This window comes from Diadema antillarum, unplaced genomic scaffold, assembly GCF_040938485.1.
Source record: "Diadema antillarum isolate AM-2024a unplaced genomic scaffold, OU_Dant_1.0 scf00000025, whole genome shotgun sequence".
In the NCBI taxonomy this organism is placed as follows: domain Eukaryota; kingdom Metazoa; phylum Echinodermata; class Echinoidea; order Diadematoida; family Diadematidae; genus Diadema; species Diadema antillarum.
In genome coordinates, this window is record NW_027270914.1 from 4,051,788 (window position 1) to 4,077,581 (window position 25,794).

The window sequence follows — 25,794 nt, forward strand, 5'->3', positions numbered from 1 at the left end:
ATGACATTAGCGGTCGTTATGAACTTTGTCGTCGAAGTGTTATGACATTAGCGGTCGTTATGGAATTTGTCGTCTACGTCTTATGACATAAGTGGTTGTTATGACATTACACGATATAAATTTGAATTAATTAGGAATTTTCTGCATCGATCATATTTTACAAAAATGAAATAGTCATTTCTTGTTGTTTACAAGAGAATGGAACATACAGTGTGTACATTCGAATATAAAACTGAGATATACATTGTACGTGTACAGATTAAAGAAAAGAGTAAGAGAACACGTCGATTGGGAACCATTTGGAATAAATGATCTCACTGAATTATGGCACAAGATCGGGAGTGTAAATGCAGAAGACTGCCGTCAAATAAGCATATATAGCTTAAAGATACGACAGCCACATTAGTGGTCGAATATTGTTGACATTGATGGGCTCGACACAATATGATGACAGCATAGTTTTGTTTTAAATGAAAATCATACAATGATATTGTGAATTAACTTAACCCCCTCAGTTTTTGAGCATTTGACTTGAAACATGGCACATGTGACAGCTATGATATAGAGCTGTGCAAACTTCATTTTTTCTTAATGTCAAACATTGTGTTGCCATGGTAACAGTATCTTTAATGAAAATCATAGAAATTGTTGATTTATTTATTTACTCAGGTTTTGAGCATTTTACTTGAGATGTTAGTGTTAAAGTACAACATTGAGTGATAGTTCTAGTTTGTATTACAATACTTCTTGGATATTGGAGGATCAGATTACATTTGTATACTCAGTATATCTTCATGAAAAAAAAGTGCTTGAACATAAAGAAGTGAATAAAATGCATAATGAATTCCTGCAATAGTGGTGTAATTTTCCTTCATGCATATTTGCACTGACTTAACATGTTTCTAGACAAACTGATCAATGTAGAGAGTAGAAAGTGGTCTTGTAAACAAACATTGTAAAGTTTTAAAATGAGAAAGAGAGAAGGGGGAGAGACAGAGAGAGTATGAGAAACAAATAAATTGTGTGATAATTCAAGCAGTGATCGAGGAAGGGAAAAAATACACGAGTCATTTATGCATTTGAAAAAGGAGGAAGTCAAGAGAGGTCGGAAAATTAATATGCAGGGTGAGTCTTTGAAAGTAGTATGAAGAAAAGAGGGGCAGGTTTGAGAAGCAGAATAATATATACCATCAGTATGAAGATGAATTTAGGGGCCTTTAATAGCAACAGATATAACAGAGGGGTTGGAGGCTGAGAAATAAATACATGTACATACAATGTATATAGATTTAAGCGATCATGTTATTTCACAACTTTCTGATACATGTACATATACCATTGTATAGCCTATTCCATAACTTTCAACTACTCTCCCTTCAAGCTTTCCATCCATGCGCTTCTTCTCCACTCCTTTTCCCTTCAATCTTTCCTGTTAATATTTCAATCACCAATCAACGGAGATCGAAAATTGTTACATTATACATTACTCGTCATGTGTAGGCCTATTGGTCGATATGCGTTTCAATAGGGGGGGGGGAGGGGCGGGGTGGCGGTAGGCAGGATTGGCTTCATCGATCTTCAGTCCACCCCCCCCCCCTCCTCACACAGCCAATACGTGAATTCGCAACATGTTTAGACCTAGACTATATACATCTTTATATATATATATATATATATATATATATATATATATATATATAAGAAAGCTTCTTTTTGATTCGCGGGATAGGCTACAATCCTTTCTCAGGCAGAGGTTCTGAATTATCGGGTCGTGCTCAGTCTGCACACAGTGAGCTGAACACCATATCAAGTATACGTGTATAATGATTGTGTGTAATGATATGGGAAAAATGCATGGGGAAATCAAAATACATGTTTATGTATTTTATGTGGAATCACTTCCCGTCTGTTGTCTTGGCAGTGTGCACCAATCTTGCAATGTTGTTGTTTATTATTTTCCCTCTCCATCACGGGTACATATGGAACGTGTTGATCAAAGTTTTTGTGATGTCGGAAAATGCGAGGATGTATTGCAGGTGGCCTATTGCAGGTGGCCTTCAATTTGTTTTTCACATTATATTGGCATGTGTAACAGACTGTAACTCACCAAGATGCCTCTTGAAATGTTTTGAAAAAAGTTCTGTTTGATTTCACATGAGCGGATGATTATCAGTTGTCTTTCTGCTATCATCTTGTGTGAAACAAAGTATTGTTTCTATTCAAAAGATAGCGTGCCAATTAATCTGCACTTACTGTTGGTGCTCTATAGGCCCTATAAGACAATCAAACCCACCTTCAGCCTAGACATTCGTAGGTGTTGTGGTGTAGAGGGGGATCTGCACATCTCTCATGAAGCGAGACTTCTCTTTTCTTTTCTTTTCCCCACTAACAATGTGAAACAAAGATATCCGTAGACGTTGTGGTATGTAGACGTGGTAGAGCGAGACTTCTCTCTTCTTTTCTTTTCTTTTCCCCACGAACAAATAAGTTTAGCAGGAAACATAGAAGCATTCGCACATACTGTTTACATTTCCCATCACATGCTTTGAAATCGGAATTTTCATGTAATTTATACATTTTGCCTGGAAAAGAATTACCAAGAACTTTTCAACACAACACATGTTCAAAAGAAACCATTTGGTTCATATATGATTTACTCTACAGAGTGATTCATAGGGGCCTACTTATCACCGTCCACGTACTCGAACAGTTTTCGCTAAAGATTTTAGTATGTTTACAAGACTGCAAACATTAGAATGATTTGCCCCTTAACAAATCAGACTACATCTCTTGAAATGTCTTCAAACGTAAATTAAAGTAATTCCTCTTAAATGATTACTCTCTTATCTACATATATATATATATATATATATATATATATATATATATATATACACGTACTGTCCTACTTTAGTGGGGGGGGGGGGGAGGGTTCGACAAATTGCTCAAATCCGATTTAGTGATATTTTCCTGGAAAAAAAAAATATGGCTTGGAAATCAATCCTGTGAGATATGTCATTGGAATCGCCAGCGCAATATTATTTTGTTCATTTATAAGAAATAAATCGCATTTGTCACTTCCTGCCTTTTGCCAGGGTGGGGCGGTACAGGTTTGACAGATCTGCGAGAGCATTATACAGTGCAATTAATATTTCTTCACCGGGGACATGGTGATGTGCACTTTACAATTTCATGTTCAATTTTCCTAAAGAGTACACCTTAAGTGGGGTGGCGGAATTGTGTGTATGTGTGTGTGTGTGTGTGTGTGTGTGTGTGTGTGTGTGTGTGTTTTAAGTGTGGGGGTGGGGTAGGGCTCCGGGGCAGCGTTTTTGGCAAGGGTCAATGGTCGATTTTTTAATTATGCTTTTTCCGTTTTCAGTATGCACCAGACCAGATTAATAAAGAGGACCATCCAATGCTCTCTATAGAACATCATCATGTTTACCATTAATCATGATGTCAAACATCAATATTCTGATAATTTGAGGTCATTAAACTGTCGAGGTCATCAGAGGTCAAAGGTAGAAACCTGCCTGTGCTCTTTGGAATATATGAAGACAATGTCATTATTGTGTAAGTTCCCTTTAACTCCTTACTCTTTTCTCCAAGCCGGCGACCAATTATTGTACAGAGGCGGATAGATATTGGATTGGTCTGTCACCTTCTCTCTGTACTGGTCGGGGGTTAAATACTCACATAGACACCAATCATCACCAAAATTCCAAAAGTAGAAGAAACTAGATATTGTTCCACAACACCAAATGCAAAATGCGTTAGAATGATAAAATTTACATGGATAACACCAATGCTACTAACGGCATATTTATTCCAACGACCTGCCTTCCTGTAGGTCTGAAACAAAAAACTTCTTCACAAACAAGTTTCTTTCGTCACAACTTAGTTTAGCATTCCACTCATCACTTAGGAACGTCTTTACGGCTTTTGAGACCATTTCATATACCGTCTTATTCTATGGGAAATGGAGGGATTTAGTTAGTAGGGAGAAATGATGCTAGTGGGTGTGGTCACTTATCTGGACATCGGTACGGTCGACGAATGAGGTCCTCGTCTGTATGTTATTGTCGATCTCGTCAGTGCGGCTGGGCCGTCCGTTGAGTGGTTTGCTGTCGCGCTCTCATTAGGCTCTTCGTCACCATCACTGTCCACTTTGTATCAGTCTAACAGGGCGCTTCAACATCTCCGATGACACCAGTTGACTCTTTGGAGTTTGTAATTGCACTCCAAATTGGCGTAAACCAAAGTTTTGTCTTATCATGACGCACAGTTTCTCCTCATGTGCTGCTGCTCGCCGATTCAGTTACGACAGTCAGATCCTCATCACATTCACAGCGTCGATAAAGATTAGTTGATTGACTTGGAGGGGGCATGATGTACCAAGGAAGGGGAACTCCTGTCTTTATCTCTGTGGTCTCCAACTATTCTCAAAGTTCCTCTAAGTTCCAAAATGCTCTGCAGCCTTTGCTTCACTATATAGTGTGAAGCCGCTCCCATTGTGCTTGCCACTCTAACTGATTTCTCGGCTCAGACATGTTTTTTATAACTAATTTACTAACAAACTTCCTTTCTCTAAAGAATTTCATTGGCTCAATCTTATATTGGGGTGTGGTGTTCACTAGAAATTAATTCCTTATTGGTCAAAATGTTCAATTTGCTCCTCCTATTCGTTTCTGTGAGAATTCAATTTTCTAATGATTCATCTCAATTTCTGATTAATTCGCCCACTGTCTTTTAGTTTCTTCATTCACTTCTTCTCTGTAACCACTGGTAAAGACTTTATTGTTTCTTGTATATTAAAATGACAAACCAAATGGATATTAGCGTCCTTATGACAACCAACGTCATCGTTGTTCTGGGTCGTTGTCCCTGAATTTGTCTTTGGAGTTCCTGTTTGACCCACTCCACTAAACAATAAATGCTAGAATAGAGGGATACATTCTGGCAGGAGGGCCACCTTCCAGCTCAGAGGGTCATTTATGTTTGGGGATCAGAGGGCAAAAACACGTCATCACGTTATTCCCCGTAATTTGGCGCGGGGCTTTGGGGATGGAGAGTGCTGACCACTAGCGGGGAAAGTAGCCAATGTCAAACTCATGAATTCCTTTCACCATAGAATTTTCTTGGAAGAGGGGGGTTTGAAAAAAAGGGAACAGCTGGAAGGAAGATACTAGTAAACGGTTTTAAAAACTCCAAGAAAAGGAAAATACTTAGCATATTGGTGTCACAGGGTGTCTAGGAAAACGACTGCAGTGATCTGTTTTCTTTTACTCTCTATCCTATTCTATTCTATTCTATTTTATCCTTTATTATAAACATGTGCTAGTAGCCATCTGGGCTACAATTGTGTTTGTTTTGTACATCCTCTAAAGATCACCAGAGGTCAAAGGTAGAGCCCTGTCTGTGCTCTTTGGAATATGAAGACAATTTCTTGTAAAACAGATATGCTTGTTTTGTACATCTTAACCATGTTTATCATTAACTAATGCCACCACAGATCAATATTATGATATTTTGAGGTCATTGACCTCTAAAGGTCTCCAGAGGTCAGAGGTAGAAACCTGTCTTTGCTCTTTGGAATATGAAGACAGTTTCATTGTAAAACAGATAGCTTGTTTTGCACATCTTAATCATGTTTATCATTAACTAATGCCACCACAGATCACTATTATGGTATTTTGAGGTCATTGACCTCTAAAGGTCATCAGAGGTCAAAGGTAGAAACCTGTCAATGCCCTGTGGAATCAGAAGAATTGTAGTACAAATGCATATTTAGTGCAGCGTAACCAACGTCTAGGCCTATCTTTCTTTCACAAATGCCTTCAAACATCAATATTATGATATTTGAAGTTCATTGACCTCTGGAGGTCATCAGAGGTCAAAGCAGACTTATCTCCCGATCTTAAAATGAATCTCATGGTATGTACTAACACTGGTGAAAGTTTCATGCTTTAGTCAAATTTTGCACAATTCTCATGATTTTGAGGGCTTAACCGCTCTACTATATCATCTCGTGCATCCTGTACTCTATGTGCAATGCACTCATCATAGAGACAAGGTTGCCTTCACCCAAACTGTTTAGATTTTGCCACTGGAAGACTCTGATGACTGATCGCATACAGTGGCTGTGCACCTATAAGAACGCTGGGCTGACCTCAGGATGTCTATCCAGTTAAGTCGTGGAGGAGATCCTGTGTGCCGATCGCGTGCTTCACTGAAGACGCAGATGCTGCCCTGTCTTGAAAGAGATCAAGGGTATAGATCTAGACCAATTTCAGCAGGTTACACTGAATCATCACTTGCTGGCAGAGAGTCTTAACCGGATCATGCAGGTGATATTACCCGCTGTCAGCGTACCCTGATTCACACATTGGATGCAAACCGGATGGCGGCATATTGGAAACAAGCAATATTTGGGCATGGGGACACAACTCTTGGCCAGGCCCAAGTGTTAAGGAGTATCGAGCATAAAGAAGACAATTAGAGTAAATAGTAGTTCCACTCCTATTTTGAATTGAGGGTACCTAAAGAGGTCATTAAAAAAATGCCCAAAATTGCCTGACGTAATGACCCAAACTTAATTGGATGACAATAGCAAGTTGCAAGACACAGGGTTGCTTCATGTGGAATGCATGTTATGCCTCACAGTATGTCACTTTCCAAATGGTCCATGACGTCACTTATATGCTCCAGGATCATGAGTTATTCATCGGAACCATACAGCCCACGAGCTTGACACTGACCTACACAGACCCGCCAGCTCGAAACTAGGTAGCATTGCCCATGAGCTTGACACTTATACCAGGGCTCCACACTAACTTTTATTTTTGGTGGCCCAAAGGCAAACATCCGACATTTTTTGGTGGCGCGATCAGGCCACCAAAGTCTTCATTTCTGAAATTTTGGTGGCCCGATGTGCGTTTTTGGTGGCCCCGGGCCACCGGGCCACCGTTAGTGTCGAGCCCTGCTTATAGTGTAGGCAAACCAGGCCCATAAGGGTCCGACACATGGGGGGAGGGGGAGGTCCACAAGACCTACACTGAATAGATTAAGCTTTCTGATGTAATACATATATTAATCTCGTGGGCCTTGTTTTCGTCGAGTGTCGAGTTCGCGGACCGCACAGCTTGTGGGCCTACTATATTTGATGTCGAGCTCATTGACCTTGTTCATCTAGTGTTTAGGTCACGGGATGTATGACTCGTGGGCTGCGTAACTCATGTGCTGTACGACTCGGGTTGTTTGGCTTGTGACGTACACCTGATGAGGTGGGCCTGTTGTTTTCTAGTTAGCATCTGTCACCCTTTCATCCAGTTCAAGGGACTTAGTTTGCCATAATGCCTGTTCACAAACTATTAAGCATCAACCCAAAATATGGTACTCCTCTCCCCACCTTCCATGTTTAAGCGTACAAATTTTGTCCAGTGCAAATTGGATAATGTAAATATGTTGCACATAATTTCATGCAAGCTAGTCTGCATAACTAACCCAAACATAAACATTATATTTGAGGTCACTGCCATCACTGATGAAGGCACGTAAGCTTCATTTCTGAAGTAATTGACCGCTCACATTCCTGAGACCTGTTACTATGAACCAATGCTTTGTGGAATATGCATACATATACTTTGATTATAACGTCAAGGCGTGATTTGTACATGATTAAACATTCAGGATTAAACCAATGAAGCCAAACATCAATATTTGCAATCCTACACAAATTTTGATATTCTAAAAGTCTGACCTCACATTGTCCTTGGAGGTCAAAGTTGGATATACATAGGGTACCGTAATGGCCAATGTTCTGTGGGATGAGAAGACACTTCTTGTAGCATAAATGCTAATAACATAATGCATAATTGCACACCAGGTATACAGTTAACCATTGAATATACATCAAATATCAATACCGTTTGTATCTTGATATTTTGAGGTCATTGACCTGTCACAATCCTCAGCGGTCAAAGGCAGAGACGTGTAAATAATTTCCCTTGATCTGAGGAATAAGAAACGATTCAGTTGTAACACAAATGAATGTTTAGGACATCGTTATCATGTTTATCATCAACCAATTGCACCAAATATCAAAATTCTGATAATTTGAGGTCATTGACCTCTGGAGGTCATTAGAGGTCAAAGCTAAAAACCTGTCAAGGATCTGCGGAACATTGAGGCAATTCCACTGTTTAAAAAAAAAAGGTTTTAGTACATCATTGCCGTGTTTATCATTAATCAATGACAAAATATCAATATTCTGATATTTTGAGGTCATTGACCTCTGCAGGTCATCAGAGGTCAAAGGTAAACCTGTCAGGGTTCTATGGAACATGAAGACAATTCCACTGTAAGAAAAATGAGTCTTTAGTACATCATTACCATATTTAACATTAATTAATGACGCAAAATATCAATTTTTATCAAATTTTGAGGTCATTGACCTTTGGAGGTCATCAGAGGTCAACTCAGACTTACCTCCCGATCTTAAAATGAATCTTATAACATGTACTAACACTGGTGAAAGTTTCATGCTTTAGTCAAATTTTGCACAATTTTTCGGCTTATCTGCTCTACTATATATAAATATTATATATATATATATATATATATATATATATATATAAGCGTTAACTATATAATCTTTGGTCACTGCAGGTAGCCCATTAGGGGCCTACACATCCCCATCGTACACCAATAAAGTTGTGGTCTTCCATGGAACCCGCAATAATATTGATTCCTGTTGTGCATGATTGATGAGATATCACAGAATATTCATTGCTTTTTTATCTCTTTCCTTATGATTCTCTCCCCCCCCCCCCTCCTCCTTCTTGTCAGATTTTTTGTTTTGTTTTGTATTGTCTTGTTTTTCGCACTCTCATCCGTTTTTATACGTATTTATACATACTACTAGTAATTATTGGATGAGGGTCTACCACGGCGAGCAAAACTTTCACAGCGCGTGCACACACTCACTGATGAACGTGTACGAATCGAATCGTCGCGAGACCACAGAAATACTCACAGAACTCTTCGCAACACACAACCACAGAATATCTGTGCACACAACCCGAGCGGAGTAAGCATAGACGTTTTACGAGCGGTTTTATTGAATTTGATTGCCAAAAGCCACAGGCCTGCGTGTAAATAAAAAATACGCTTCCCGGCTCCACAGGGGTACCCCTCTCCCACACCCTCCACTCCCATTACCCCCCCCCCCCCCCTCTTATTATCAAGCCATTATTTTTCTTGTTTCGGTTCGTTTCCTAATTCAATTCGCGTTTATTTCATTCAAACAGATAAAAAAAACCATTCAGACAAAGTATATAAATAAATTCAAGTTGACAATAAAAAATGTAACAGAATGTGGAGACAGCAAGAAAAACAAAGTTTTATAAGCAGCTGCCACCATAACAAAAGCATTTATAATAAGTCATATTAAATTTTACAAATAAATATGCATAAATATTAAAACCAAAGAGATTGAAAATACATATTCAACAATATACACATAGAGACAAAAACAAACAAACAACAAACACAGAGTAATACCCGAATGTGTAGATTACTTTTCTTTTCCCAATAAGAATAATTTAAATCTTCGTTTAAAAACATTTAAAGATGGACTCATTTTAATTGACTGTGGCAAGTTATTCCAAATTAGAGGTCCTCTATACAAAACAGAATATAAACCAACATTTGTTCTATTAAGAGGTAAATGATAATTCAGAGGATTTCTCAAACAATACGAATGAATAGCACTATTTAACTGAAACAAGGAAGAAAGACTTGGGGGAATACAATTTTTAAAACATAAATACATAAATACACCAATAATATATTTGTTCAATTCAAAAATATCTAAAACATTACATTTCATAAAAAGAGGTTTAGTGGAGGCAAGATAATTGGCGTGACATATAATTCTCACTGCTTTCTTCTGCAGACGGAAAAGTCTGACCATAGAATAATTTGATGTATTTGCCCAAGCAATGTTTCCATATTGAAGTTGACTTAATATAATAGCGTTATAAATCATGCATAAAATATTGTGAGGAAAATATCGTAATTTGTATAAAATACCGATACATTTAGAAATCTTATTGCAGACTGAATCAATATGTTTATGCCAAGATAATTTATTATCTTGGCATATTATAATACTATGGAAAGGACTGTGTGTAAAGCACAATTAATTTCATCTCACAGTCAGCAATGACTTGGGTATCAACTGTACGCTGATAATGTAATGTAGTATTTTCTTACCTGTTTCATTTCTGCAAAACATAAGTACGTAAGTTGTATGATACATAGTCCTACTCATTATTAATGAAATCGATAGATATTCTTATAAATCTTTTTCTTTTATTTTGCCTGTCTGGTAGAACTCCTCTGCCCCAGTCCTGATTTGTCGTCTCCAGACTCCTGCTATCTCTACCGTCAGGACAGCCAGCCCTGGGAGGTGGCCAGGGATAGTTGCGACGAGCTAGGTGGTTATCTGGTCGCTATAGAAACGCCGAGCGAGTTCTCCAGAATCGTAGAGGTACTTCTCATCAGCAATCCCGGATCATCTTACTTCTATGCCTGGACGGGGCTAAATGACCGATCGTCCGAAGGAGTCTACACGTGGGAGAGAGTCGGGGGCACCTTACCCACCTACAGCAGTTTGTGGTATATTGATCGTCCAGATCCCAACAATGCAGAGATCCAGGATTGCATAGGAGCTCGTTTGGAATATGGTAATTCATATATATTTCATATTCCATGCTACTATGAGCGGAAGTACATTTGTGAATTCCGGTCATTATAAGAGTCTTATATTTACAATGCCATGGTGTCCATGATTGAGATTTAAGTTTCTTTTCCAGCGGCCAATGAATCTACGGCAATATGTATGTACTTCTCTCACCCTGCTTGTCCCTCTGTTTGGCATCTTTTGTTCTTCTTCCTCCCGGAAGAAGTTCATCCTCCGTTGCTCTAAAGGATACTATATAGACAACCTGCTATCTGATACACGTGATAAGTATCCCACTCCACTGCACTCCACTCTGACGATTCCTTTTGAACAATGGTATTTGGAGCACGCGAGAACGGGTCTTTGTTCGTTTTGCTCTCTACAAAGCAACATATTAATCCCTTGCACTCTCCATTCATCGAAAACAGTTAAAAACTTTGTCAGTCAAGGAAACATGAATAACATATTACTGAAGTACTATACAGAAAACTTTTGAGACAATTTCCCCCACAAGACATCAAAAGACTATAGGAATTGAATTGCTTTATTCGTCAATTACACACAGATTTGTTGGGTTTTTTTATAGCCGATAGAAAATCAGCATTATAGTAACCCCATATCAGTTTAAAATTATGTTCAATCAATTTTTCGCCCCAAATTGCACCTGAAATGCCAAGTTATGGCAAAAGAACCGTAATATGTGATTTTGACGCACTTTGAGCTGATTGATATGGTCCACTGTGAGCCGTCTCTTCACGGCTCTTGTTTGGATCTAGAGGAAAAATGATCATGTAACAACTTGTTCTGTGTAACAACTATAGTCCTTGTCTCCCCTATGACATATTTGTGTTTTTATACCTCATTTGTGAATGAAATTCTCTGTCGTTGTCTGTGCAGGAGTATTATTTCTTGCATCATAATATCATTGAAATGATTATTTTGTTTTAACTCTATTCTATGAAACGAATACTGAATAAACCCAGAAGGGGCACAAGAAATATTTCTTTTTTGCGCCCCCCCTCCCTTACGGAACTCCTGGATTCCCCCCCCCCCCCCCGTTTACATTTTCTATGTGTATGTGTGTGTGTGTGTGTGTGTGTGTGTGTGTGTTTGTAATTAAGCATGCTGATTTTGGCATAGATCTTTAGATTGCTCTGTTTTAATTATTTCAAATCCATCTTGAAATTACACGCTCTTTCATATTTCATAATTGGCTTCTTATTATCTCCCCAAAATGTTAGAATCCTAAAGTCTCTCAACCTTAAGAAACCTCAACCAAAAGTATTTACGATCTCTTTAAGGCGCTTAGAGACTATCAAGTAGGCGCGGTGAAAATTTCAATCATTATCATAATCATCATTATCATCATCTTGTCAAGGAATCAAGAGCCTAGTGCACTGTATCTAAAATTCCTCACACTTCATCTAAGAACCTCATCATTTCTTATTGTTAGGTGTCCCTGCAATTTAACTTATTTCATTATATTTGGCTAAATGTATCTAGCAGTGTCTCGTAAGTATGACAATTTAATCTTTTTCTATCACATTTAGAAATAGTTTTGAAAGTTCTCTTAAACACTGAATTATCCTGCCATACACATTGTATAAACATTCATTTTTGGACATTTTTCTATGAAAATATCAAGAACATTTTCATCATCTAGAAAATTATTGGGGATGCTTATCTCCTCCAGACTTTACCCGATTAAGCGGAGAATAGTACTGTACTACATAATTCTACTATATCGGGTAACATCATTATGCTTTGGTGTGAATTGTATTATTGAACGTGACTTGCATTTTACTGAATTTTTGATTGCCTGTTGTTTCAATATAACGATTGCAAAACACATCTATTTTCCCACCTTTGACTAATTAGCAATCATTCTACATCACAGATGATTATATCACAAAGTAAAATATACTGTTTTGTATATTTGACGTTAATCACATTACTAGTATGTCTGCTGTTTAAGAATATTGATTGCAAACTATGCCTAGTTTGTCCAATTTCTGACTTTACTGTATTATAAACATGATAATAATATATACCACTAGACGTACATAATTTGCTTTAGTGGTTGACATTATTATATGGTTTATACTAGTGTGAATTGTGTTACAACTGCATAAATAACGTCGATTACATTTTATGAAATATTGAGTAATTGTCTGCTGTTGCGTATAACCGTTTCATTAGCTAAATCATAAAGGTTAAGTGATACAAGGGAGCAGAAAACAAAACAATTATGAGGATTAATGAACTTATAGTGTTGTGATCATTACGGCAATTTACGAATTGTAGATGCCATAATGTGACCTTGTAAACGTTGCCGGGAAGAAAAACAAAAGAAAATAGAGAGATTTTACTCTTGTAATGCTTGTCCTTATATGAATGATTGAACTGACGTGAATCGTATTTCATATTGCGAATTATTTTTATCTTGTGCGTACAACTAGTGAAAAATACGCCTGTATACGTTTAACCATTTCTGACTACTTGGCACATATTCTGCATTATAAATAATTTTCACCACTAGAAGTTAGCTATTAATAGCGATTTGGTGTGAGTCGCATTATTTGACGTTGATCGTATTTAATGAGTATTGTGTAATTGTCTGCTATTGAACATTACCTTTCAATTAGCTGAATCATAGGTTAATAGTTTTAATAATGGTGCAGAAAACAAAATAACTTTGAAGATTAAAGAATGTATTTTTAGTAATCATAATTGTAAATCAATTACTGTAAATTAATTACTTTGTCTATACGTAGTGTAGCACAGTGTTACTTCCTTAATAATATACTTTAATGTTGCATGTTTTTTGTACAACGAAAAAGACAGATTTCAGTCGCTTATATAAAATTGCCTATAAATTGTTTTGATTTGCTGGTTAGCTCGTCTGGAAAATAACATTTTGGTAAATCATTTTTCCCCTCAAGCCATTATTTTGGTTTTCTGCCGAGTTTCATTTGTTTGCCCTTTTCCACTGTGAGCAGAGCGTGTGTGGTTGTGGTTGTATGTGTGTGTGTGTGGGTGTGTGTGGGTGTATGTGTAGGCCGTGTGTATATAAAAAGAATAATGGTATGAAGAGGGTGAACACAATAAAGAGTACTTTGAGCAGTTGCTTAAGTCGAATAAAGAGAAAACAGTACAGTTATACAGGGAATGTGTGATGATAAGGGAGAGGTGATTAAAGACAAGGATGTGATGATGCGATTAATAATTAGAGATTTTGTTATAGAAATTTGTATTCAGAAAAGGGATTAGTGTGTGGTGATTTTAGAGAAAGTGTATTTTGTCAGGATAGTCCTTTATTAAGTGATGAAAGTAAGAGTTCTTGTGAAGGAAAAATTACTAAAGAATGTTGGGAGTGTAAAAAGTATGAAATTAAATTAATCACGTCATAGCAATGATGGATTTACATTAATTGGTTGAAGTTTTTAATGGAGCGTTTGAGAAAGGTTTTTTTTAGCAAAGTTTCAAACACAAGGTGTTATAACATTGATTGAAAAAGAGGGCAAAGATTCATCATATATAAGGAATTATAGAACGATTCCTTTGTTGAATAAGGATTATAAGATGCTTTTTAAGGAATGGCAAAGCGAATAATGGGAGTGTTACATGAGATTGTTCAATTGGATCAAGTTGATACATTATAGAAAACATGATATTCATATATAGAAAAAAAAGGTATATTGGTGAGGCTTTGCGTTTGATAGATGATATGATTTTTTTTTATTTTAATAGTTATTGTGAAGAAGAGGCATATTTGATAGCATTTGATTTTGAAAAAGTGTTTGATTCAGGTTCGCATAATTTTTTATGTAATGCATTAGAATTATTTGGGTTTGGTGGGTCGTTTTGTTCGTGGGTGAAAATCATGTATAACGGAATTAATAGTTGTGTTATGAACGGAGGTGTTTCGACAGGTTATTTTGATATAAAGCGAGGGATGAGGTAAAGCGACCCATTGTCACCAAATTTGTTTTTGTTGGTAATGGAAATTTTGGCGCAGGCGGTAAGAAGGGATAATGGGATTAGAGGAATTCAGGTTGATACTTTGAAGTTAGGCAAGTATGAACGGAAATGTTTCGACAGGTTATTTTGATATAGAGCGAGGGGTGAGGCAAGGCGACCCATTATCGCCATATTTGGTTTTGTTGGTAATGGAAATTTTTGGCGCATGCGTTAAGAAGGATATTGGGATTAGAGTAATTCGGTTTGATAATTTTGAGGTTTAGCAAGTGATATATGCTGATGACATGACTTTATTTGTTAGACACAGGTCATCAATTATGAGAATACAGAAAATTTATATGCATTTTTATGAAATTAGTGGTCTGAAGGTAAATATTGATAAAAACAAAGGTAATTAGGATAGGGAAGGAAAAGGGAGGACACTGTTGCGACACGGATTGTCGCCCCTACACGGATTGTCGCCCCCGTCTGGCGACAATCCGTGACGCTTGTGCAGTTCCCAGTTTTTGACCTCGATGGCGACAATCCATGATGGTAATTTTTTTTTTTTGCGATACGGATTGTCACCCCGTCAAGGATTGTCGCCCCGGGCTCGGGGTGGTTGCTCCGGTGTTAAGCTTTGGTGGGATGGGTATGACTGGTAAGTTATGCGTATGTATGTGTGTGTGTGTGTGTGTATTTGTTGTGAGCTGCATGGTATGTGCTGTGTATGATTTGTAGGTGCGTACAATAAGTAACTTGTGTATGAGTTTCCGTATTGTGTGTGTGTGTGTGTGTGTGTGTGGAGTATAATAATACAATTTGTAGAAGCTGTGCATGTGTGGTGGTTGTATAGTGGTAGTGGTTTGTTTGTCTGTGTGTATACGTGTGCCTGTATGCGTACGTGTGTATGTGGTATATAGTGGCGTATGTGTATATCAAAGGGTATGTGATGGTGCGTGTTTGTGGGCGCAGTTTTGTGCCTGCATGAGTATCTGAGGGGTTTGGTGTTCGTGGGCTACGTAGGCTCTACGTATGTGTGTTGTGTGTGAGCGTTCGTGTGTCTACTAAATAAAGGCCCCAGTCACATAATGCTCTGCGTCCGGCGTTACGTCCAAATAAGTCATTTTTTTTTTTCTGCGGACACCCGCGGATCCCTTGCTGTCACCAGAGCATTTTTTACAAAACATACGGGCGATACGGAGAGATACGACCAAATGCGAATACTTGCGTCCACTTGCGGATATTCTTACGAATTGACACGTAAATTGGTTCTTTCAACTTGCATAAACTTCCGAATAGTTCGGAACACTTGCGGAGAGTTGCGACTACTTCGGAGAGTTGCGGATATTTTCGGATAGTTACAGATTGTTATGAATGATTATGTACATTATGACGATCCCTGCCAAGTCAATGTATTATGACAGCAAATTTATCACATATTGGACTGTCTTACATTGTACACTGGGGAAAACTAAAATTGAATTTACGTACAAGTTCTGAAAAGTTTTCGCATTTCTTTAATTTGCTTTACAGTAATAAAAGATATATGAAATTTTGAACTTAAAGTTTGAATTTTATTTGTGCAGCTCAAATATGGATAAACATCATAAATGTACAGACTACATAACATAATTATACCACAAATAGAATACAATCTAGATCGATAAGTTAAACAGAGTAAGAAAATATTACTTGCAGTCATGGAATAGACAAACTGTGGTTACGCTGTCATTGTGCAGCGATATTCATTACTTTCTGGGTTATGTTAAGGAGTTTGTTATAATAAAGCAATGCCTATTACATTTCCAGGAAAAAAAAACATAAGGACATTCGGACACCCCTCCCACACCCAAATACAATATTAAAAACAAATGTAATATCCATGGAGCGTAAAGTGGATAAGACTATAGGGAAATACTAAGTTCGTTCTCATTGTATATAGTTTATCGCTGTCCAACACCTTCCCGGCCAGAAAAGTGAAAAAAATGTTGCCACCTCATCCCCAATCCAAAAATTGCCTTCCGAGTTTCGAAAAATATACATTCAAATAGTACAAGGAAAAAATGTTCAGCACCAATGGTCAAGCGATGTCACGCGTATATGGGTGCCACCTAAAATGACCATTTGTGGGAGAAATTTCGTAACTTGACTTTGCGGTTCTGCCTCTCCACCGCTCCAAGTGTGTTGTAGCATTCCTTCAGGTAAATGCGCTGCAGCTTGGCAACACGAGTTGTGTGGCTTCCCACGCGTCTTTGTGTTCCCATGCGAGTGGAAAACAGAAAACGTCGAAGGACGTAATCGTCTACAGCATCCCCTGTACAATTCCCTGTACCTAGAGGTTCGTTGATCCAAAAATAAAATTCGGAATAACGAACCTTCGAATAAAGAACCTCGGACTAAAGAGCCTTAAGAATAACGAACTTTTGCAATAACGAAATGTATCCCCCTCCCCACATACACACACACACCCGAACCGATACCACATTCCTTCCTGATGAAACGACTTCCCAATGTTGATAAATAAGACATAATGGACCGTATGCAGAAAAGCAGCATCCGCCCGCACGCAAGCACCACTCCGAATTCATAAACAAATCCGCCAAACAAACTCATCAAAGTCAAAGCTGCTGATAAAATCAATATCAACGTTTATACCAGCAACAGCTTACTAGGTATCCCTACCCACGCGCAGCTAAAAAACACATACTAGTACGCAAAAAGCTGACATAATAAACACATTCTTCCATCATACACACACACACACACACACACACACACACACACACACACGCACGCACACACGCACAAACGGACACTTAATTATCATGTGCGCGCGCACATACACACTTCCTTGAAACCTCACCATGACTTTTTACATGGCATGTTTGCATGGATGTAGCCATGTAAGTTATGTGTTAGTATTTCAATGACTATGTCCAGAACGATATTACCCAGCAAAATGTGCTTCGAGGGCGGGCAACAATCCGTGCCGCCAGCTCTCGTCACGGATTGTCGCCAGACGACAATCCGTGACAGGGGCGACAATCCGTGCCGCCAACTCCGTCAAGGATTGTCGCCCCCGAGCCGGGGCGACAATCCGTGTAGGGGCGACAACCCGTGTCGCAACAGATGGCCCTTGGAAAATGCCGTAACTGAAATAAAGATTTTACGAGTGTATTTTGCATTGGATATTAAGGTCAGAGCAGAATTGAATCATAAAGAGATATTGAGTAAAATTACAAGACTTTTGGGATGGTGGAGAAAAAGAGATTTAACTGTAATGGGAAAATATGTTTTGCTCAAAACATATGCTTTGTCTAAATTATATTATGTTTCTTCATCATTAGATGTTCCAAAGTGGGTAGTGGCCGATATCAATAAAAATTTGTTTTGAATTTATATCATTAGGGTTATATTTATCAGGATTATGGTGAGGGCGGCCTCAGAAGGACAAATTTCGAATTATTCGTTATGAGTCAAAGAATTATGTGGTAGAAGAGATTGTTATATGTGAGAAGTTTAAGGGATGGAAACTCTTTTTTTATTACATCTTTAGGACTGTTGGAGGAAGATGCTTAAGGGAGTGTCAGCGAAGGGTAAAAGGGAAAGAGAAAGGGACGGGGAAGATCACATCAGGCTGCCAGTAACAGCAGTAATATGCACATCAACCTTGTGCTTCTGAGGCTGAAGAGGAAGCGAGAGCAATCTTTAAGTTGTTGACATGCGCTTACCGAACATCAGCTTCTTTTCACTATACCACATCTTCATTTCCAGTACTATTCTAAGCATTCGCTTCAGATGTGCAATCTGATGCATTTTCCCTTCATGGATATTCTTCTTTTTTTTTGACATTGATGGGTCATCACTGATAATAGATTTAGAATTTCCGTTAACATTCTATATTTTTCTGTCAGTAATGTTGACAAATAATAATTTTCATGGTGTTATTTTGTACTGAAATTTTCAAAAAAAGCAGAAAGAAAGATCAAAGAAAAGCAAACTAATCGGCGACCGATTTCTAGTGGACTTCCAAGAGACCTCCGGATAATTTTCAGATATTTTTCATAAAAACAACAACAACAACAGCAACAACAACAACAACTATAAATAATTGGAACTGGATGGGCACAGAGTTTCATGATTTATTGTGCTTGGAATGTTTCTAAAATGTATAACAAACCACACTGAACAGGGATGATGTCATCTGAGTTTCACCGCAAGAATGTGAGTGGGAAAACAGCAAAATGGAAGAAGTATGCATAAATTCTACATAGGGAAACTTGTTAAACAAGTGGTATTGTTTAAAATATGGAATTGCACTCCTATATTTCTGAAGTGTCCCCCCCCCCCCCATGACATCATCCTTGTTCAGCGTATTTTTTTTTTGTTTTTTTTTTGGGGGGGGGGGGATTCAGACCTTGGTTTCTTTGTTCAGGGGCCATAGTAAATTTCACAAATCTAAACATGGACATGATGGAGCTGTCGACTTATGTACTACATGATGTGAAATTATTAAAATTGTCTCGATTTTCTTTTAATTAAATCGCCGACGAGTCACCGACCAGTTGCTGACAATGTGCACACCTTTCTGCGAGCAGTCGGCTATTCATCAGCAGGATTGTTGTTGTAAACAAACCGTTCCCAAGGCGCTCGAAAGGCCGCAAAATGGTTTGCTAACCGTCATAAGTTAGCACACTGACGATATCTGTAGTTTGGTCGCCTATAAGCCATTTCACACTCCCACTATGAGCAGGGGAAAAAAAAATCATTAATATAATTGTGCAATCGGGCATGTTGGTTGAGATAAGCATCAGTGATGCCATGACTACAGTGTAATCGTTATAAGTGGTGGTTGTCAGCACATCCACCTGACAGCAAGTCTGGCATTTCGCAATTAGCAGAAAAAGGTCATTTGTACTGACAGACAGGTTGTCTTTTTAATCCACTGAGATGAGCATCTGTGATGCAATGATCATTCACTTAATCCTTATTTACGGTGTCTGTCAGTACATCCACCTGACAGCAAGCCTGGTATTTGGCAATGTTAACAGAAAAAGTTTGTTAATGTATTCAAAACAGCACTATGAAATGGATGCTTCCCATAAAGTGTTGATTTACGAACCATTCTGGTCATTTGATCTACGCAAGTTCATTCTTTGTTTGAATACGAGTTCTATGATGGGCAAGCTAATGCATTATGTCACTTTGACTCAACTGAAGTGACTACTATATAAACAACTGAGAAAAATGAAAGACCATTTTGTACCCATGTGCTCATGAGCTAGCTCCGAACTGGCTTACTATGATGGAAAATACAAAATGATGAAGTGCATGGATGTCTGCCAAAGTGTCAATGAACAGACCACTCTGGTCACCTAATCTATAGACTAGCTTCCAGACCCTCCGTTCTTAATATTTTGCTATACAGGATATTGACGCCCTCAACGTCGAAAACTGGATTACGTTTAGGTGGTTTTTGCCTTCAGCAAAGGCGGTGACTTCGTCGCCGTAGAGTCCAGTTGGCAAGGTCTGGAAACCAGACTACTAATCTACAAACCAGAAGGCCTATACTTGCTTGAACATGATTTTCATAAACTGTTACATCGGGCAAGTTTAGGCATTATGTCGCTTTCAAAACGAAGGAAAAGCCTATCCAACTGAGAGAGAGAGAGAAAAAAAACAGATAGGTCATTAAAAACAATGTGCGCATGAGCTACATGTGGATTGGCTGTTTGGTTGTCGATGGTCACCAGCAGTTCTTCTTTGTTGCTGAAGGTCGACGTCAGTATTGCTTTCTTGTATAATCAGGCCCTTATGTGGCAAATCACACATAAATCATAATCTACTACCACTACTCTATACTGATACTGCTGCAAATCATGATATGATAGAACTACATGAATGTGCACAGGATATGACTGTGCAACACAATGAGCATATCTTGAGGAATGCATGATGTAACTTGAAAAAGAAATGTGTTAATTAAAAGATTGAATCAAACCGAAAAATACAGTATGTCCCTCGAAAATTACACGGAAACCCTCCGCAATGATAACTTATTAAAAATATGGAATCAATCCAAATATAATTTCAGGGTGTAAAATTATAACTCATTGCCCACATCTTACAGAAAACCCCATTCGCTTTGCTTCAGTGGTCAAAGAGAAATACGGAATTTTGCAAAACATAATTTATCTGGAACCACTTCCCTTCAAGTTATATCTATTTACATATTAAAGGCAGCCGATCGCCATCCCTAATGGTACGTAAACTCCGAACGACCGAAGTTTGTGCATGCAATTGCGCAATGCCAGTATCGGTGCTATATCCATAAACGTGTGGGACAATGCTACCACTGAGACAAGTGTGTGTGTGTGCCTGTGTGTGTACGCATCATACACAAACATTGTCACCGCGAGCTGCGGTGATTGGAGGAGAGAGGCCAGAAGACGCGTGGCTCTTTTGGCCTCTCTTCATGCGCATGCGCACTGAGAGAGTACGTCCATTCGGAAGCTCTCGTGGCTCGCTGGGACAGCCATTTTGGGTGAGGAGATAGGCACAGGGAGCTCTCTTGTAGCCTACCGTATTTTCGCTGACCCATTGAGCCAGCGTTATTCTCATTGGGGGTCAATACATTTGATACAGAATGGGGGAGGCAGCGTGTTGCGTTCGTCTCCGTGCCGCACAAACCACTCGCCACGACTGAGTGTCTTTAATGTGCAGTTCCAAGAGCATCGAAGTGCTAAACTCATGACATGCTCTACAACAATCCACATTTCTCTGTGACCGCTTAACCAAATTGAATGGGGTTTTCTGCAAAATAGAGCTTAGATGTTATGTCTTAAGACCATGAAGTACCATTTGGACAGTTTAATCATATTGCATGTTATCAATGCAAAAATCTGTTTTGTTTTGTTGTGTTTTTTGTTTTGTTTTTGTTTTTGTTTTTGTTTTTTTTTTGTTTTTTTTTTTTTGGGGGGGGGGAACATACTGTACAATAATATTGTCTTTGGAGTTTTACACGTGTTACGATCCTGAAATGGCCTTCAGCCACTGGCTCCGTATAGCCGCCGCACTTCCCGAAGCCTCTAGCCTGAACATGATGAGGACTTGCAGCCAAGGACTTCCAAAGAGTTGAAATTAATGTAATTAATTACTGCTGCTGCTACCTCTTCTGTGTGTGAGTACACACTAATAATGTTGATAATTGTGATAATAGCGGTATAGAGTATCGTATTCCCCCCCCCCCAAAAAAAATATATATATATGTATATATATATATATATATATATATATATATATATATATATGATATTATACATATATATACAACGGGTCCCTTCTTAATAGTAACTTTAAAAGTGGTGAATCAATCCAAATACAATTTCAGGGTGTGAAACTTTAACTTATTGTCCATATCGTGCTGAAAACCCCATCCGATTTGGCTCAGTAGTCAAAGAGAAATGAGGAGTTTTGTAGAGCATGTCGGGAAATTAATCCCTTCTCTCTAAGTTCTGTCCATTGTGTTCACACAATATGCAATTCAAACAGCATCCAAGTACTAAATTTGGAAGAATCAGACCCCTGACATGCTTTACGAAGATCCACATTTCTCTATGACGACTTGACCGAATTGAATGGGGTTTTCCGCACAATGTAAGATGTCATATTGTAGACTCTGAAGTAGCATTTAGACAGTTTAATCATATTGGAAATTTTCAATGCGAAAATCCTTTTGTAAATTTTTTTTTGGGGGGGATATACTGTTCATCATCTTCTAACTTCTAATATTAGCTGGCATGATTGCTACATAGTGATCATTATTGGTGAAAATAATGATGAAATGCTATAATGACAGCATTCATGATCATATCAACTGTGAGAATATTGTGCCAATGGGACTGAAAATATATAGACAAACTTGAAAAGGAAGGCTAGAAATTATGAAAGACAATGCCATATATGTCTCCGGAATCTCTTTATTATTAATTCAGTCATATCATCGAACCTACCGGGGCAATCTGTTTTGCGTATGAGACAGATTCAAATTATCAGCCAATTGAAAGATGGCGGTATTTCTCTCTTATGTTTTCAGCACAAAATAAAATGTGTCTTTTACCTGTGCTCCCATATGAAAATGTGATAATACTCATGATGAAAAAAAATACATATAATTATCAAACACATATCTTCACACTGTAAGACTCATAAACATAGCAAAGATGTTTCTCAAACAATGTTATGATAGATGTATGCATTCAGGATGCAATATAGAGTATGTTCCCCAAAAAAAATTCAACGGGGCCCTCCGCAATGATATCTTTAAAAATAGTACATCAATCTAAATACAAATTCAGGGTATGAAACTATAACTCATTGCCCACATCTTACAGAAAACCCCACTCGATTTGCTTTAGTGGTCAAAGAGAAATACGGAATTTTGTAGAGGATGTCGGGAATCTCTTCTGTCCAAGTTCTGTCTATCATTCACACACAAGATCATCGAAATGCTAAACTCGGAAGAATCCGATTAATGACATGCTTTACAACAATCCACATTTCTCTGTGACCGCATAACCAAATCGAATGGGGATTTCTGCAAATTAGAGCTAAAATGTTTTATTTTAAGACCCTGAAGTAGCATTAAAAAAATTAATCATATTGGGCATTATCAATGCGAAAATCTGATTGTAATTTTTGGGGGACATACTGTAGTAAGTCGCCCCAAAAATTACAACCAGATTTTCGAATAATATTGATAACACCTAATATGATCAACCTGTCTAAGTGCTACTTCAGGGTCTTAAAATATAACATCTTAGCTCTGTTTTGCAGAAAACCCCATTCAATTTGGTTAAGCGGTCACAGAGAAATGTGGATTGTCGCAAAGCATGTCATGAGTCTGATTCTTCCAATTTTAGCAATTCAATGCTCTTGTGTGTGAAAAATAGACAGAATTTGGACAGAAGAGATGCCCGACATCCTCTACAAAATTCCGTATTTCTCTTTAACCACTGAAGCAAATCGAATGGGGTTTTCTGTAAGATGTGGGCAATGAGTTATAGTTTCATACCCTGAATTTGTATTTAGATTGATTCACTATCTTTAAAGATATCATTGCGGAGGGCCCGTTTTTATTTTTTTTGGGGGGACATACTGTATACACCTTAGTGTGTATATCTCAAAGCTTTCATGTTTTAATTGGAAAACGGTTGAACACTTCAGTGCCTAAACGATAATTGTGTGATACATTAATAATTGTGTTTGGCGCTTAGGACGTGTTGTGAAAGATTGCGACCTTCATGCATCGGCTGCGTTACATCGGCTGCTGTCTAACTCCCCAAAGCCCCTGACCTGATCATGACGCCGACTTTCAAATTGTTACGTATTGTTATCATCTTGAAAGCAGTTATGAAACCAAGCTATTCTGGAAATAGTAACACTTCTATACTATCTATATCTATATTATCTCGTCTGACGAGTATGCGAATGTTATTATGCCGATATTTGTTGTGTGGTGTATTTGTGTGTGTACGACTTTTTTATATTCAGGTGATCTTCAAAATTGAGCGTCAACATATTTATTGTGTTTTTATTATCTCTTACTTGATAGGATGATATCAATGCTTGTTAACTTGCTTTCAGAAATGTTCAAAAACTTTGTTCTTCCGCGTGTAATGTAGTCCTCTTGTCTTGAATGAAACATGCTAATCGAATATTTTTTTTATTGGAAAATGCTAGTCATAACATAAGTTATCAAAATAATATAAAACCAAATTTATCTTCATTTTCTTTTGTTCTTCTGTTTTTCACTGCAATTTTTTGTTACAACGTCAGAGCGGAATGATATTTCACTAATCGGCCACATCTTACACATAAGCTGTTTACAAATGACAATACCACTTCACAACTGTTTCATCCTTCAGATGCGTCGCCAATGACATATGTCGTGTAATAACGTTTGAGAAGATCTAATCTGTGTCAATCATTCTAAGAAAGATATTTATCCTACTGCGTCGCGAGGCAGACCTAGAGTTGAGGAAACACAGGTAAGAAGCTTGTATTGATTAAATACCAGATATTTAGTTAAACTGTGGTGTTTGTCTGATATCTGAGATTTCGTGACATCATCGCTTGGAACGTTTTATCAGTTATACAAAAGTGTTTTTGGTTGTTGTTGTTGTTGTTTTATGTGTGTATATGTGTGTGTTTCCTCACTAAATGTAGGGTAGTTTCATTTTGTCTCTGTTGTTAAAGGAACAAAAAAGAGAGAAATCAGTCATATTTTTCAACCAACGTGAAACTGTGCTGTGGTACTCGTGCATCACAGATTGTTGTCGGAAAAAAGATAAATGAAAAATAAGATAACTTAGTTCTTTTAGGCATAGGGTCGTAAATGATTGTAGGCCCTACTTGTTCATTTGACAAAATTTTGTTTGGATTGCCTATTGAAGGGTTACATTATAGATTTTCTTTGTGCTTTAGCAAACATGATCGAACTGAGTTTACGTGCATTGTGTTAAATTGCGGTGTATAAACTTAAATTGATATTGACATTATATGTGACCCGGCATCACAAAACGAAGAGAAAGTCGTCAGACTTGAACTTTTAGTTAAGAGCAGACTTTATGCTTTAAAATGATGTAAAACTCAAATCAAATGGGCCCTCCTAAATATTGGAAAGAAAGCACACACTCAGGTAAAGTGTAAACTGAGAAAAGAGGCCCTGAAGTACAGTGTCTATTCAAGCGCTATAAATCTTTACCAATCCGCACTGGCTGTGCGATGAATGGGACAAAATCAGGGGGTAGACCACCTGAGTAAAAACAATGAAGGGATTATTAGATTAAAATAAGATTGAGCGTGCCTTAATACCCTATTCTGTCCATAATGAATGCCAACTTTGAAAGCAGTAGCATTATCCTCTCAAAAGTTATTGCAGTTGAAAGTGAAGAGTGTATGCAAGGTCTTTTTAGAAATGAACAGGGGACACCAAAGACACGCCTATTCACACTATTCTATACAAAAAAGAAATACCAAATAAACTGCTAAAAGAAAAACACTTTCCTGCACGTTTTATGATCCCA

The 25,794-nt window shown here is 37.9% G+C and overlaps 1 protein-coding gene across 1 annotated transcript in view; it reads left to right on the forward strand.

Moving 5' to 3' along the window:
- The window catches only part of LOC139734127 (macrophage mannose receptor 1-like), a 171,033-nt gene that overhangs the window by 58,712 nt on the left and 86,527 nt on the right, over positions 1-25,794 (forward strand). The window contains exon 4 of the mRNA XM_071644941.1: positions 10,395-10,748. Within this exon, the coding sequence (XP_071501042.1) occupies positions 10,395-10,748 (354 nt within the window). The remainder of the gene's footprint in view (positions 1-10,394; positions 10,749-25,794) is intronic.